Source organism: Corylus avellana, chromosome 2, assembly GCF_965113065.1.
Source record: "Corylus avellana chromosome 2, dhCorAvel1.hap1.2, whole genome shotgun sequence".
In the NCBI taxonomy this organism is placed as follows: Eukaryota; Viridiplantae; Streptophyta; class Magnoliopsida; order Fagales; family Betulaceae; genus Corylus; species Corylus avellana.
In genome coordinates this window covers 1,355,312-1,369,176 of record NC_142491.1, presented here as the reverse complement: position 1 = coordinate 1,369,176, position 13,865 = coordinate 1,355,312, and the positions used below count along the sequence as shown (strand labels likewise).

Sequence of the window (13,865 nt, the reverse complement as noted above, 5' to 3'; positions counted from 1 at the left end):
GGGTGGCCGAAACCACCCCCAGTGGGTACTGGGAGCCACCCCCATAGAGCCTAGGGGGTGGCCAAAACCACCCCCAATCACCATTGAGGGTGGTTTCGGCCACCCCCTAGGCTCCATGGGGCCACCCCCAGTACCCACTAGGGGTGGTTTCGGCCACCCCCTTGGCACCAAGGAAGTGGCTCAATTGAGGGTGGTTTCAGCCACCCCCTAGGCTCCATCGGCCACCCCCAGTACCCACTAGGGGTGGTTTCGGCCACCACCTTGGGCACCAAGGGGGTGGCTCGGCTCGCCCTTGGAGCCAAGAGGGTGGCCGAAACCACCCCCCAACCACCATTGGGGGTGGTCGAAACCACCCCCTAGGATCCATGGGGGTGGCCGAGCCACCCCCAGTACCCACTGGGGGTGGTTTCGGCCACCCGCATCCGGTCAAATGGGGGTGGCCGAGTGACCCCCAAACGGCCAAGGGGTCCCCAATTTATTTATTTTTTTTTCGAAAATATAAAATAAATAAATAATTAAGTAAGTGTCACGTGTCAACATTTGATTGGTCCACTTGAAATTTCGTTAAGTCAACTAACGGTCAACTGATGGAGGACTAATTTGATCTATTATCAAAACCAAAGAAATCTCCTATAATAAAAATGAAACTCAATAAAAATAAATAAATAAATAAAATTATGAAACTTCATGAGGCCTGAAGTATTTAACCTAATAATAAATAGAAAGTCAAGAAATATATCTTATCCTCTCTAGATCTGTACAATATCAGAAAACTGACAAACAAATCTTATCCTTTTGACGTAATTTATCTTTTGATATTGAAGCTGTCGGTTGACTTTGATGACGATAAAATATATTAGTCTTAACAATAACACCATACAACATCAAAAGTGGACTACTTGTCCCCAAACAAAAGTTCCTTTATGATGATTTCACTCATTCCAACATCACATAGAAAGAAATGACCACCACCTTGTAACTCATGGTATTTAATCCATGGAAGTTTGTTGGCAATATAGCGTTGCAGAGTAACTGGCATTATCCTATCGTCATCACCATGCCACACATGAACTGAGCCTTCATTATTTGGAAAAGGGTTCTCAATATCCATTGGACCAAATTCCCATTTCCCAATTCCAATCATCAGTGTGCGATGCATCGACTCAAATACTCCTTGTTGTGTTGCATGTGCCTGCAGAGACATACATACTTTCTAATTGGTATTCCACAAATACTATTTTACATACTTTCTTTCATTTCTTCTTTTTTTCCTCTAACAATGATAATTACACTTACCAATGGACTGTAAATAATTCAAACAAGCTAAATTAAGAAGCTTGCTTCCAAATATTGCAGTTCAACCTGGATTTGGAACGAGGTGATTCAGGAAGTTGTAGTACGTGCGCATCCCAAATCTCAATTCGGACTAAAATTTGGGACGGCTGCGACATTTTTTGTTAATTGACTTATTCCAATACTCTACTAAGTTTAGGGTTTGTTTACTATAAATACAATGCATGTTATAATGGGTGACCTAAGAACGTAGATTTTGAATATTTTATCAGTTTTCTAATAAGGATTACTCAGACGTTGAGTTTTCTTCTATTTTGCCCTCAATTCCTTGGTTTTGAAAAAATGTTGTGAATTTAATAATTAGCTTGTTGTCGTCTGTCTTTTCGAACCTACTATGTCATGTTGTATCACTTAAGCAATATAAGAAGGAAAATTTGAAGTACCTTGGATACACCTGTCCCAACAATCTTGGACATTATTTGTAAATCCTGAGGAGATAATGATTTAATGTTACCGGCTACAGGGCTTGATCCAGGAAACCACTTCTGGGTGTTCCACCAATAGGTTAGCCATGGGATATAGTGAGAAACTCGATTTGCCCACAAGTCCTGAGGCAGCTGTCTGTAGTAGGCCTCTCTTAACATGTTGGCAGGAAATCCTCCCCACCAGTAGTTGACAATAGGAGAGATAAGTGCTGCTCCTGCAAGCCTATAGGCATATGAAATAATTAAATAGAGACAATAAAAAGCTTATTGTTCTAGAGTTAAATACCAAGAAACCTATAAATTAAGACGAAACATTCCTAAATCATGCCTACTTCCGATCCGATTACTTTGATACTATGAAGAAATTATTAATAATGCAATAAAAAAATAAATATAAATGTGGGATAACGACAGATCAAATTGGAGACGAGGATTTATAGGGAAGAGACTAAAACGATTACAAATATCTTCCTCTTATTTCTTGGTGACATTTACAATACAAAAGACTCATAGATTCTATGCACTACTTCTTACCTATGAGGAATATACTTTCAATATTGCAAACCTCCTGAAAAGGCTTTTGAACGAATTGACTTCCTACTTCTCTAGAGTAGGCCAAAACTTGGCTCTGATACCATGTTAAAATAACTAAAGAAGACTAGAGAATATAGGGATAACTGAATATTGTATTTCTGTGTGTTTTGAACTGTATACAATGGGGCCTATTTATAGTTAAATAAGGCCAGACAGAATAGGAATTACAATCAAGGAATTAATGTACAATATTACAAAATAATATCAAAGTATATATAGGGAAAATATATCAAATCAGCAATTATGTTGATTATCAACAATTATGGTGATTATCAGAATATAATCAGAATATATTCTGATTATATTCTAACAGTTAGTTTAGTTATTGAAAAAATACAACTCACTACTTTAGCTACTGTTTTTTCATTACGCATTCCAACAGATCTTTTATTTTATAGTTTACTGTGCATTTTAAATATTATTTCTCATTCTTTTTTTATTATATTTTTTTTTTTCCAACACTCAATCAAAGGAAAAATAAACATATATATGAAATCATTCACTTCATATATTGTTGTGAAATACTGGAAAATTATTATTCTCTGCTATTCTCTTGTAAATTCACGCACACAAGTTGTGTATATAGCCATGTATGTTGATGAAGAAATCAACATTAACATTAAACCCCAATCTGTGACGAACATCAACATTAAACCTCAATTCACCATAATGTCTTCATATATACTGTTAGAATATATGGAAAATATATTATATTTTCCATATATTCCATAATTATGCTGATATTGAAATATTCTCTATTTATGGGTTGATTGTAATCATATATTGGGATTGTAATCAAATCAAAGGGATTTGATTACCAAACTTGTATTTAGACATTACCCTATAAATAGGGACATTTGTATTGTAGACAAATAAAATTAATGAGCACAATGTAGCCCTTAAGGGTATTCCGAGTGGTGGACGTAGGTGTCTAACACCGAACCACCTGTAAGTTCTTTGTGTTTATTTTCTATATTGCTTCCGATTATATTCCCCCATATTTATTATTTCAACATGGTATCAGAGCCACTTTCTTGTGGCCTTCAATAATCACGTGCCGCCTCCGGCCACCACGCTCCGGCCACCACGCTCCGCCCAAAGTTTCTGTGGGTTCTGCCACAACCACCAAATCCCAAATCAATCCAGATATTCACTGGCCTACATACTCCTGACAGCCAACACCGGCGTTGCCGTCAGATGACTCCCACCACCGCTGGCTCCACACAACCAACACCAGTTTTCGTTGATCCACTTCTCCGGCCAGATCCACTTCCCCGTCGGTTGCCACGGCTCCGGCCTGATTCTGCTCCTGACAGCCAACACCGGCTTCAGTCGAGACGCCATGGCTCCACCCACCGTCAGCCAGCAACTGACCTCCACTTCACTGGCCTGCATACTGTTCGCAGTCGCAAGCAGAGAAATCCCAAGGTTTATCAAAGGTGCGAGAAAGCTAGCAAAATTGCAAACTGCAAGTTGTGGGGGATGATTTATACGGCTGCCAGGTGCTGTAACATAGCTAAGAGACGGCCTTAAAAGCTCCTCCACCTATGAAGTTTATAAAATATGCAATGGGGATGTGGGTCGCCATCGTCTATTGATTTTGTGGGTAAGTTCTGCTGAATCATTGGGTTTTGTGGGTGAATTCTGCTAAATCATTGGGATTTGGGAGTTAAGGTATGTTAAAGTTATGTTGAAAGGTTGAAAAAAAAAAAAAAAAAAAGAAGGTGCTGCATGTGGCGTGGAGTGAGGAGAGAGAAAAGAAAGAAAAGAAAAGGGAGAAAAGAGAGGGTGTCAGCCAAGTGTAAAAAAAAAAAAAAAAAAAAAGGAAGGAAGAAGAAGCAGTCCAAGTGGACCACATTACGCGCACCACGCGCCGGTCAGATTCGGTGCGCCGATCTGATAACCACCCAAGTGGGTTCATTTTCTTTTTATTTTTGGTCCAAGTCGGCCCTTTTATTTTTGGCTCATAGTCGGCCCCTTTTTTATTTTTGGCTCATTATCAGCCCTGGCCCGTTGTCGGCCCTTTTTATTTTTGGCTCGTTGTCAGCCCTGGCCCGTTGTCGGCCCCTTTTTTAAGTTTGGCTCCTTGTCAGCCCTGGCCCATTGTCGGCCCCTTTTGAAGTTTGGCTCCTTATCAGCCCTGGCCCGTTGTCGGCCCCTTTTGAAGTTTGGCTCATTGTCAGCCCTAGCCCGTTGTCGGCCCTTTTTGGAGTTTGGCCCGTTGTCGGCCCATTTTGAAGTTTGGCTCTTTGTCAGCCCTGGCCCGTTGTCGGCCCCTTTTGAAGTTTGGCTCGTTGTCAGCCTCGGCCCGTTGTCGGCCCCTTTTGGAGTTTGACCCGTTGTCGGCCCTTTTAAATCTGCATTCACCAGCCACCTGTCGCCGTCGCTGGTTGCCCGCCAGCCTCTATCTCCTTCGGCAGTCGTCATCATCTACGGCCCGTTCCCCGCCTCCACCACCGCCGTCATCATTGTTTATGATTTCAAACTCAAGGTTCCAGAATATTCCACCTTGAGTTTGAGGGGGGATGTTAGAATATATGAAAAATATATTATATTTTCCATATATTCCATAATTATGCTGATATTGAAATATTCTCTATTTATGGGTTGATTGTAATCATATATTGGGATTGTAATCAAATCAAAGGGATTTGATTACCAAACTTGTATTTAGACATTACCCTATAAATAGGGACATTTGTATTGTAGACAAATAAAATTAATGAGCACAATGTAGCCCTTAAGGGTATTCCGAGTGGTGGACGTAGGTGTCTAACACCGAACCACCTGTAAGTTCTTTGTGTTTATTTTCTATATTGCTTCCGATTATATTCCCCCATATTTATTATTTCAACACAAACGTTCACAGCCAATTTAATTAAAAAAAAAAAGTCCCATTTTTTTACAGGAAATTAAACAAAAATTCAGCAAAGCTTCAAAACCCAAATCTAGTAAAACCCATGAAATCTGATTTCAACCTTTTGAACCAAAATTTTGTAAAACTCAACATCATCGTAAAACCCATCATCTTGATCAACCCTTTGAACCAAAATTTCCTAAGACCAATCATCTTCGTTAACCCATTAAACCGAAATTTCTTAAAAACTTTTCACTAACCTCCAAGAGTTTTCTTTCCAGCTTCCAAGAGTTTCGGAGACAAGTTTCGAGGAAAAAAAAAATGGGCGCTGAGAATGAAAGAGAAGAGAGAGAAGAGAAAGTGGGAGAGAAAGAGAAAAAGCGAAAAATATATTTTGGATGCTGAGAGCTGTTTCGGTGTAGTCTTGAGTATTGGAAATGAACCAGACAGAAAGAAAATGAGGGAGAGAGAAAGAAAGAGTAAGATAAGAAAGGAAATGATATTATATTAGTTACGGTTGCTACAGGAAACTTTCAAATATGAAATATGAAATATTATATTTGTTTGGTAATGGGATGGGGTTGGCCTAAATACTGTTCATCACCATTTTTCAAAAAAATCAACATCAAAACATTTTAACTTTTTCACTTTTAATATCAAATCATTCACTTTTTATTATTATTCAAATAAAAAAATCACTAATTTTTTCACTTTTTCATTTTTTTTATACCAAACATTTTTACTTTTTTTTTTCACATCAATCTACATCAACTACAGTGTTTAGGCCATCCCATTTGCCAAACACCCCTGAGAGAAAATAGCTACTTTACAATGACTGCTAAAAAACCAAAAAAAAAAAAAAAAAGACATAATGGCTAAATTTAACTAAAAAGCTAAGTTACAAGTACTGCTTGCTTGCCGGAGATGCTCTAGCAAATTAGCTCAAGGAGCCATTGACTTTCTGGCGTTTCGAGATCATTACCCATTGACTTCCCAATTGAGACACAGTCATGAAAGAAGAACCACCCTTAGTCAAAGCCTTCTCCCCACTGATTTTCAGTTCCTTAACTCTAGCCCTCATAGCCTTCCCTTCGTCGCTCTCCTTAACTTTCCTCACCATCATCTCAATCTCCTCCCTTCCCACAACTCCATCGGCCAGTGCAACTTTGGGGCGGATGGCCACTCCAACTTCCTCAGCAAGCATGGTAGCATTCATTTTCTGCTCCGCATAGAGAGGCCAAGCTATCATCGGCACGCCGCTTAGGATACTCTCCAGCGATGAGTTCCACCCGCAGTGAGATAAGAACCCTCCGGTAGATGGATGCCTCAGGATGTCCGATTGCGGCGCCCACTGCGTGACCACCAATCCCACATTGTGGATCCGCTCCAAGAACCCGTCAGGCAAGTAGGCTAGCGCGGATGCATCATCGATGCTGGGTGGACGTAGCACCCGGATAAATCTCTGCTGGCTCAGCTCCAGCCCCCAAGCCAGCTCAGTGATTTGTTTTGCTGAAAGAACCCCAAGACTCCCAAACGCAAATTACGCAATATAAAGCACCGACTCAAGTGGTTGCTCGTCTAGCCACCACAGACTCGAAGCGGGCGGGGGCAGTCCACCCGATTTGATCAGCGGCCCAATCGTGTAAACTGGTGTCGACCCGTAACTGTCTTCCTCTCTGATTGCCTTAAGCGTCACGGCATCCAGATCTTCCCACGAGTTCATCAAAATTCCATCACTCTTACGCATCTTTGTAGCCGCCCCTAGGAAGAAATAGTATTCCTGCTTAGTGCGGTCCATCATGGGGCAAGAATATCTTCGGGTCGAAGCGCCATGCAACCAGGGAGCTTTATGGGTTGTTTTTGATCGACGTACTCTCCTTCCATCTCCTTGTAAAGAATTGGGGCATATAACATCAACGCAAGGGGCCACGCACAGTAAACAAAGACGTACTTTAACATGTGAAACTCATCGGCAACATCTAGTGCCGGAGTTCCAAAAATATCAACGACGAGGGCGCTCGGGCTTGGCTTTAGGGAAGAAATTGCGGACCGGAGAGTTTCCCTAATTTCGCGCATAACGGCAGTCAGGCGCATGAAGATTGGAGCATTGGGTTCGAGTCGGCCGGAGAGGTCCATGGGTGGCAGCTCGACGATGTGTAGGAATTCTTGGGCCTTGGCTGATTGGATGAGCTGGGATTCACCGACTGTGATATGATATTCAAGGACGACGAAGAAGGTGACTTGGAATTTGTGATGGGCAACCAGCCAATTGCCGAGCTCAAGGCCAGGTCCGGGCCAAGGTGGCCAACACCAGGGCTCGAAACTATTACTATATATATGTGGCTTTGAGCTTTCCATGGCCATGGAGAACAACTTGTATATACGTCAAGGGATATTATTTTACGTAATTGGGATGACTAAATTAAATAAGAGAAATGCTGGCAATATAATTAAAGAGGGATTGTCGGTGCCATATGCATAAAATTATTTATTTGCTCAAATCAAGTAGGTCCCAATGCATGAACCTTCTCTTGGTTGTCCAAGTCTCCGCGGAATCACGCGCGCATAATATTTGAAGAATATCCAAATTGAATAAAGATTTGCACAAGACTTCAAAGTGTTAAAGTATTGATAAAGTGGTTAAATTTACATCTTTTATAAAATTAAGTTTTTTGGATAACTGATAATTTAACATGAGGTTAAGAGATCGACCGTTGACTCCATCATTTCACCCTCCATTTCAATTAAATATTTCACATGTTGGCATGTGGGGGAGGTGTTAAAGTAATGGTTAAGTGATTAAACTTATTTCTTCCTATCAGCTTAAACATTTGGGATAATTTGTAATTTAACATGGTATTAGAGCCAAAAGGTTCTGAGATCGAACCTTGACTCCGTCAATTCACCCAATTTAAATTAAATATTCTACGTGTTGGACATCACCTATTCAAATGGAGTTTGAACCTACACGTGAGGGAGAGTGTTAAACTATTGATTAAGTGATTAAATTTACCTCTTTTTATACACTTAGCTTTTAGGATAACTGGTAATTTAATATCATTTGAAAAGGCAAAATACGTACAACACCCAGCTAGCTGCCTTCTTTCTTAATTCTTTTCCACTAAGCAAAAAAGATTTGTGTTGGTTTTTATGTTAGTTGAATTCGAAATGTTTACTGCATTTTATTTTTATTAATCATGGCTGACTGATGTCTTTGGAGCTCATCAAATTGTCTCGTCTACAAGCTTGTCTACCGACTACCGGGTGTACAGAGAGGTGTCTCGGTGGGTTAACGGGTGTACAGAGAAGTGTCTCGGTGGGTTGTCTGCAATTAATCGTATCTAAAGAGCGTTGGAATGAACCTGTTTGGCACTTAAAACAGGAATAGGATCCTCTCTCTCCTCATGAAATTAAGCTGTAAATTTTCATGTGGAGTTGGTATTCAAATTCTTCAACTGTCATATTAAAAATTATAGCACATGTGCTTGTGATCCCCGTGCTGAGCGAGCTGGCCGGAGGGATTGATGAAATAATATTACATATGAAGACAACCTACGTAAGCATGAAAGGTCACTTGTCCGCATTATTATGGCCGGCCTGTTCCTAGTCCATTTACCATGCCCCACGATTATCCTTGGAATATGAGTCAATTTGGCATTAATTTACAAATCCAAAGATGGAGAATTGCCATAGGGTCCATGGACATCCATGGATTGGATATATGGTGACTTTGGGGTCAAACCCATTTCAATAGAGGTGGTAGTGAAAGTCTATTATCAGGATTTAATCGTACAAACGAATCTCAGGTTGTGTGGATGGAAGCCTTCTTCCTCTACCTTTTTCAAGAAAGCTTTGCTAGTTTTGTTTTTTTAGGAAGAACTTTACAAAGTACCCTTGAATTACAGTCCGTTTTGAAAAGATTTCTTAAATTTTAAAAACTCTCAATTTCACCTATCAAATTTTCAATTTGATGCAATTTACCTTATCCGTCAATTTTTGTTGTTTAAACCCCCAAAAATACAAAATTATCCTTCGATTTTCTTTTTTTAAAAAAAATGAAAAAAGAGGGTCGCAAGGTGGCCCAACCGTGGGTCACATTGTGATTTTTTTTATAATATTATTTTTTAATTTGAAATTAAAGGTAAATTTAAAATTTTATAAAAAGGTCAGGAATATAATGGTCATTGTATCATTTTTAACATATCAAACTCACTTGAATTGATAATACACAAATATCTGCAGTTATTTGAACCATTAAATGTAATGGATGACTCATATGTTAAAATGTAATAATCTCATATTTTAACAAATTTGAGAAGATCCTAGTCCAATAATTTTAGACAAGCATTTCATTTATTTTACCGAGATTCGTGTTTGTCATTTTGCAAAGCAAATATCAAAATTGGCACCTATGCTGTCAAGTCTCAACAAACTAGAGTTAATGGTTTCAGTTACTTTCAAAGGTAAGGTAAAACGAACGTTTCACAAATTGTAACTTAGCGGCCTGAATTTGTTTAGTAGCCTAGAACTGTAGCAAAAATTGCTTAATGTGTAAAAAAAAAATTAAGAATATTTGGTATGAAGAAGTAAAATTTTTTGTTTTGTAGTAAATTTTTTATTTGAATAATAATAAAAAATGATTGATGTGATGTAAAAAATAAAAATATTGAGAATTAATTTTTTTTGATAAATAATAAATGGCACTTGCCAAACGGAGCCAGTAAAACATTGTGTTTTGAAGACCAAAAAAATAAAAAAAAAGCTAAATATTATTTCATCAATCCCACCGGCCGCTCCTCACATGGATCATACCCGCACATTCTATAATTTTCTAATAAGACAATAAGTACTCTTTGTTAAAATCACTTATTTTCCTAAAAACTTAAGCCGATAGTAAAATGTAAATTTAATCATTTAATCAACATTTTAACACTCCTTAGGTGTGGGCTCAAATTCCCTTTTAATATGTGAGACCAAACACGTAAAATATTTAATTGACGGAGTGAAGATTCGAACTTAGTACCTTTGGCTTTGATACCATGCTAATTTCCAATTTTTTATGGTTATTTTTTATAACAAAGGAAGCAACCTAAACTAATTTTTAGTGAACCTCCTAGTATTACTGTTGAGTTCTACAGCAGAAGAACCTACTAAATTTTCTCAAGAGGAGCTTCTACTCGTATGCAATGAATCATTTTTTTGTGATGGTTATTACTATGATTGAATTTAATCATTTAAGCCTGAGTTAGATGTCCCCCACGAAACCCTAAAAGTTCTCTTCTCTTGCCTTCTTAACGCCCCTTTCCCTGCTGCCAGAGCGAGAGGAGGAGGGCAAACCTTTTGGTTTCCCTCCTCCTTGCCTTTTAATCTACTTCCTTCAACTTTTCTTTTTGTTGGGATTTTCTCTTCATGAGAAATCTCTGTTCTCTCTATAGTTCTCTCTAGATTTATCCAAGATCCTCAAAAAACAACAGTTCACCCAGCTCCCCCCACCCCCCCCCCCCCCTCCTTAGTAGGCAATGTCTCCATGCTCACCTGTCGTCTTCTCCACCGCGTTGTCGGCCGGATCTGTGAAGGCTTGAAGATTGGGTTTTTTAAAATTAGATCTTCCTTTCTCCACCAGGCCTAAACTACAACGCGCCATACCTGTAGTGACCTAAATAATTAACTAAAGCTTAGGTAACTTAGTTAGAGGGTTAATTTGGACTTTGGGTTACTAGGAGCAGCTAGAAGGGTATTTTGAAAATTTTGGACTTTCGAACCGAACGTACGCTCCGGTTGCCAGATGTACGCACTTGTCTTTAAGTAAGGACGTACGTTGGGGGACCACTGGATGTACGCTCTTGTCTTTTAGTGCGGATGTACACTGGGGGACCATCGGATGTACGCTAACAATAGTACGCCGTACTTCGCAAATAGTACGTGGACGTACGCCCCTATAGTACAATACGTACTCTACTTTTTGGATTGACCTCTGGATAATACCTGGACATGCGATACAGCATTTGGACCGCTGGATAAACAGTACTGGACATACGCCCCAATAGCACTGGACATCCGCTACTTTTCAAAAGAGTTAGTGAGCGTCTCTAGCTTTTCTCTTCTATAAATACTAACCCTATCCTCACCCTTTTCTCGTTCAAACTCGCCCCCAGACTCCCAAAAACCCATTTGTGAGTTTGTTCTTATGAGGTTGTGTGTTTTGTGGAGAATGAGAGATGTTTTCTAGAAGGTTGCTTCTAGGAGGTAACCCTCTACCCTTAACTTTTTTTCCTAAGTCGTTATGCTCTTTTAATACTTTCTAGAGTAGCTTAGATGTTGGTTTGAAACTTTAGACATGTTATACCATTGATCTTGTTTAGAGTTGGGTTTAGCATTCCATTGTGTTTTCTATTGCATGGAGATGTTATTTTGAGATAGGTAGTCTTAGAAAGCCTTTTGATAGCTTTAGAACCAATTTGGGAGGATAGGAAGATGGTTGAACCAAATGAGGTTCTACCTGAAACTCTCTCAGCGGACGTACGGCCACGAGATCGGACGTATGAGCCTTCTAGGCGGACGTACCCCAAAACTTCACCAAAAAAATCGCCCACCCAATAGTTTTCGTATAAAATTTCTGAATTTTCTTCCAATTTCTATACATGAAATATTAAATAAACACAAAAGAAAAAAAAAATTAATGGTTTATCAGTTAATTACATCATACAAATAAGTTTATATACATTGTCACGTGTTATTTATGCATAACCTGTAATTTGTTTTGTAGAATCATAGAAAAGTGTGATTAAATGTGATTATTTAATTTATTTTTCAACTTGATTTCATGAATATAATTACGAAACAATCTGTGACTCGGCAAGAGTTATAGCATAATCACATAGTGCATGACAGGGACAGAATCCTCTTGAATTCATTTGAACTAGATAATATTTAGTTAGTTATACTGGAGATGTATTTTTGTCTTTTCACTTTTTGAGTGAACAAAAATACCCCTCCAATATAACGAACTGTATATTATCCCGTTTAAATAAACTAGAGAGGATCCTAATTCGCATGTGACAGCTAGTATTTTTGCATTAAATCGATTATAGTTAACGATTTTTATTGGAAAACCTTTTTCAAAACTGATTTCGGGAACAAATTTCCGGTGGATGGAAGCTCTAGGGGGCAAAAATTGCATATATAAAAACGTCTCCTAAGTGTTTCAAAAGCCAAAATAAACATGATCAGCTACATGTTCTAGGTGAAAATCGGGTTCATACCACATGGATTTTTTTAGAAACTTTAATGCAAAGCTATTGATTTGATTTGGTTGCAGAACATTTATGAAAACCTTTAAGAACACATGTTTGATCCTTTTTTTTTTGGCTTCAAGAGGGGTTTTTACCTAATTGGGTTCTAATTTTTTTTTTTTTTTTTTAAAGGAATTGGGTTCTAAGTTGTTACATATGTTTTTAAGCCTGATTATGTATTTTTCAGATTTAGAATTAAAAACTAGTTAGGATAAAGTCAAAATGAGGTCACATGCGAAATTCCGAGAACCGTAACAAAAGTTATGCATGTTTTCCTAAACATTGCACAATGTTGTCAAAGTTGTAGAAAAGTCAACTAACGTTCAATGAAGACCATGGAATGTTCGGCGTAGAACATTTGACAATACAATGAAATGTTTGCTTCGAAGGGACCTCTTGGCCGGGACGCGAAAATGTCACTTTTAGAGCTATCTATAAAACGGGTGTTTTGAGGTTAGGGTTCCATATTGTGCTCCCCCAACTGTCGAACATGGCCCAACAGCCCCTAGAGAGAGAAAAAGCAAACTAAAAGGAAAAATGAGATATTTGAATAAGAGAACAAGAGTAGGGAGTGTGTTTAGAGCGAAAGGGCTTCAAGGAAGTTTCAAGGATAAGATCCTAACACTATTCTCTTTGAATTGCTTGAAGTTTCTACTGATTATTGCTTCATAAATTTATTATTTCGAGATTTGACTAATACGAGTTTGTAATTGGTTAATGGGTTTGTTTTTTAAGGTTTCTAGAATGAATCTTGGAGGTTTGTTGTTGGATCGTATAGGTTATGAATAAGCATGTGTTATCTAGATAATCTTGCATGATTAACTTACTGTTAAAAGAGATTAATGTAGATCCATGTGTTTTAGAAATGTATTATGGTAGATTTGTTGTTGGGTTAGATATATATATGTGGATGAGAAAGGTTGGAACTTTGATGTACGGACCATGTAATAAGGAATGGTTTATGCTCAGAATAGTGTTAGGAGTTAGATTAGAACCTTAAACTATTTTATTTGGGTAAGGTTAGGACCTTCTTTCAAAATGAGGATTCTACCAGACTTACTGAACATTCGATGAAAGTACGTACCGAATGATCGATGCCGATTGTTCGACACAAATACTCAACGTTCAATGGTCATACGTAATGAGCATTTTACCCTCATAATAGGTTGAAGGGTATTTTAGTTTAGATTAAGGACTAAATCTAACCCTAGACCAATTCACATATTTAATTAGGATTTTCAAGGGAATTACCCAATGAAAAATCACGACTAAGGTGAGTAAAAATCATACATATACGTGTCATTTAAATTCTTTCATGAGAACCCACTAGTAACAGAGTCTTCG

At 38.5% G+C, this 13,865-nt stretch overlaps 1 protein-coding gene and 1 pseudogene across 1 annotated transcript; both read right to left on the bottom strand.

The window, feature by feature from the left end:
• Positions 1 to 895: 895 nt before the first annotated feature.
• LOC148587167 (uncharacterized) lies at positions 896 to 4,799 on the bottom strand. Its single transcript, XM_088513602.1, has 6 exons — positions 4,740 to 4,799; positions 3,539 to 3,917; positions 3,403 to 3,485; positions 2,313 to 2,326; positions 1,737 to 2,001; positions 896 to 1,192 (listed from the first exon to the last, which is right to left on the bottom strand). Exons 1-6 carry the CDS (start codon positions 4,797 to 4,799, stop codon positions 896 to 898), a joined length of 1,098 nt encoding a protein of 365 aa, XP_088369728.1.
• A 1,367-nt stretch (positions 4,800 to 6,166) lies between these two features.
• LOC148587166 (anthocyanidin 3-O-glucosyltransferase 5-like) lies at positions 6,167 to 7,587 on the bottom strand (annotated as a pseudogene).
• Between the last annotated feature and the right edge of the window lie 6,278 nt (positions 7,588 to 13,865).

Coding starts and splice junctions, on each gene's coding strand:
- LOC148587167 (XM_088513602.1), bottom strand. CDS start 4,799: ATGACGACTGCCGAAGGAGATAGAGGCTGGCGGGCAACCAGCGACGGC. Junction 3,918..4,739: donor GCGACGGCGACAGGTGGCTG/GTGAATGCAGAT, acceptor TAAACTTCATAG/GTGGAGGAGCTTTTAAGGCC. Junction 1,193..1,736: donor TTGGGACAGGTGTATCCAAG/GTACTTCAAATT, acceptor ATGTCTCTGCAG/GCACATGCAACACAACAAGG.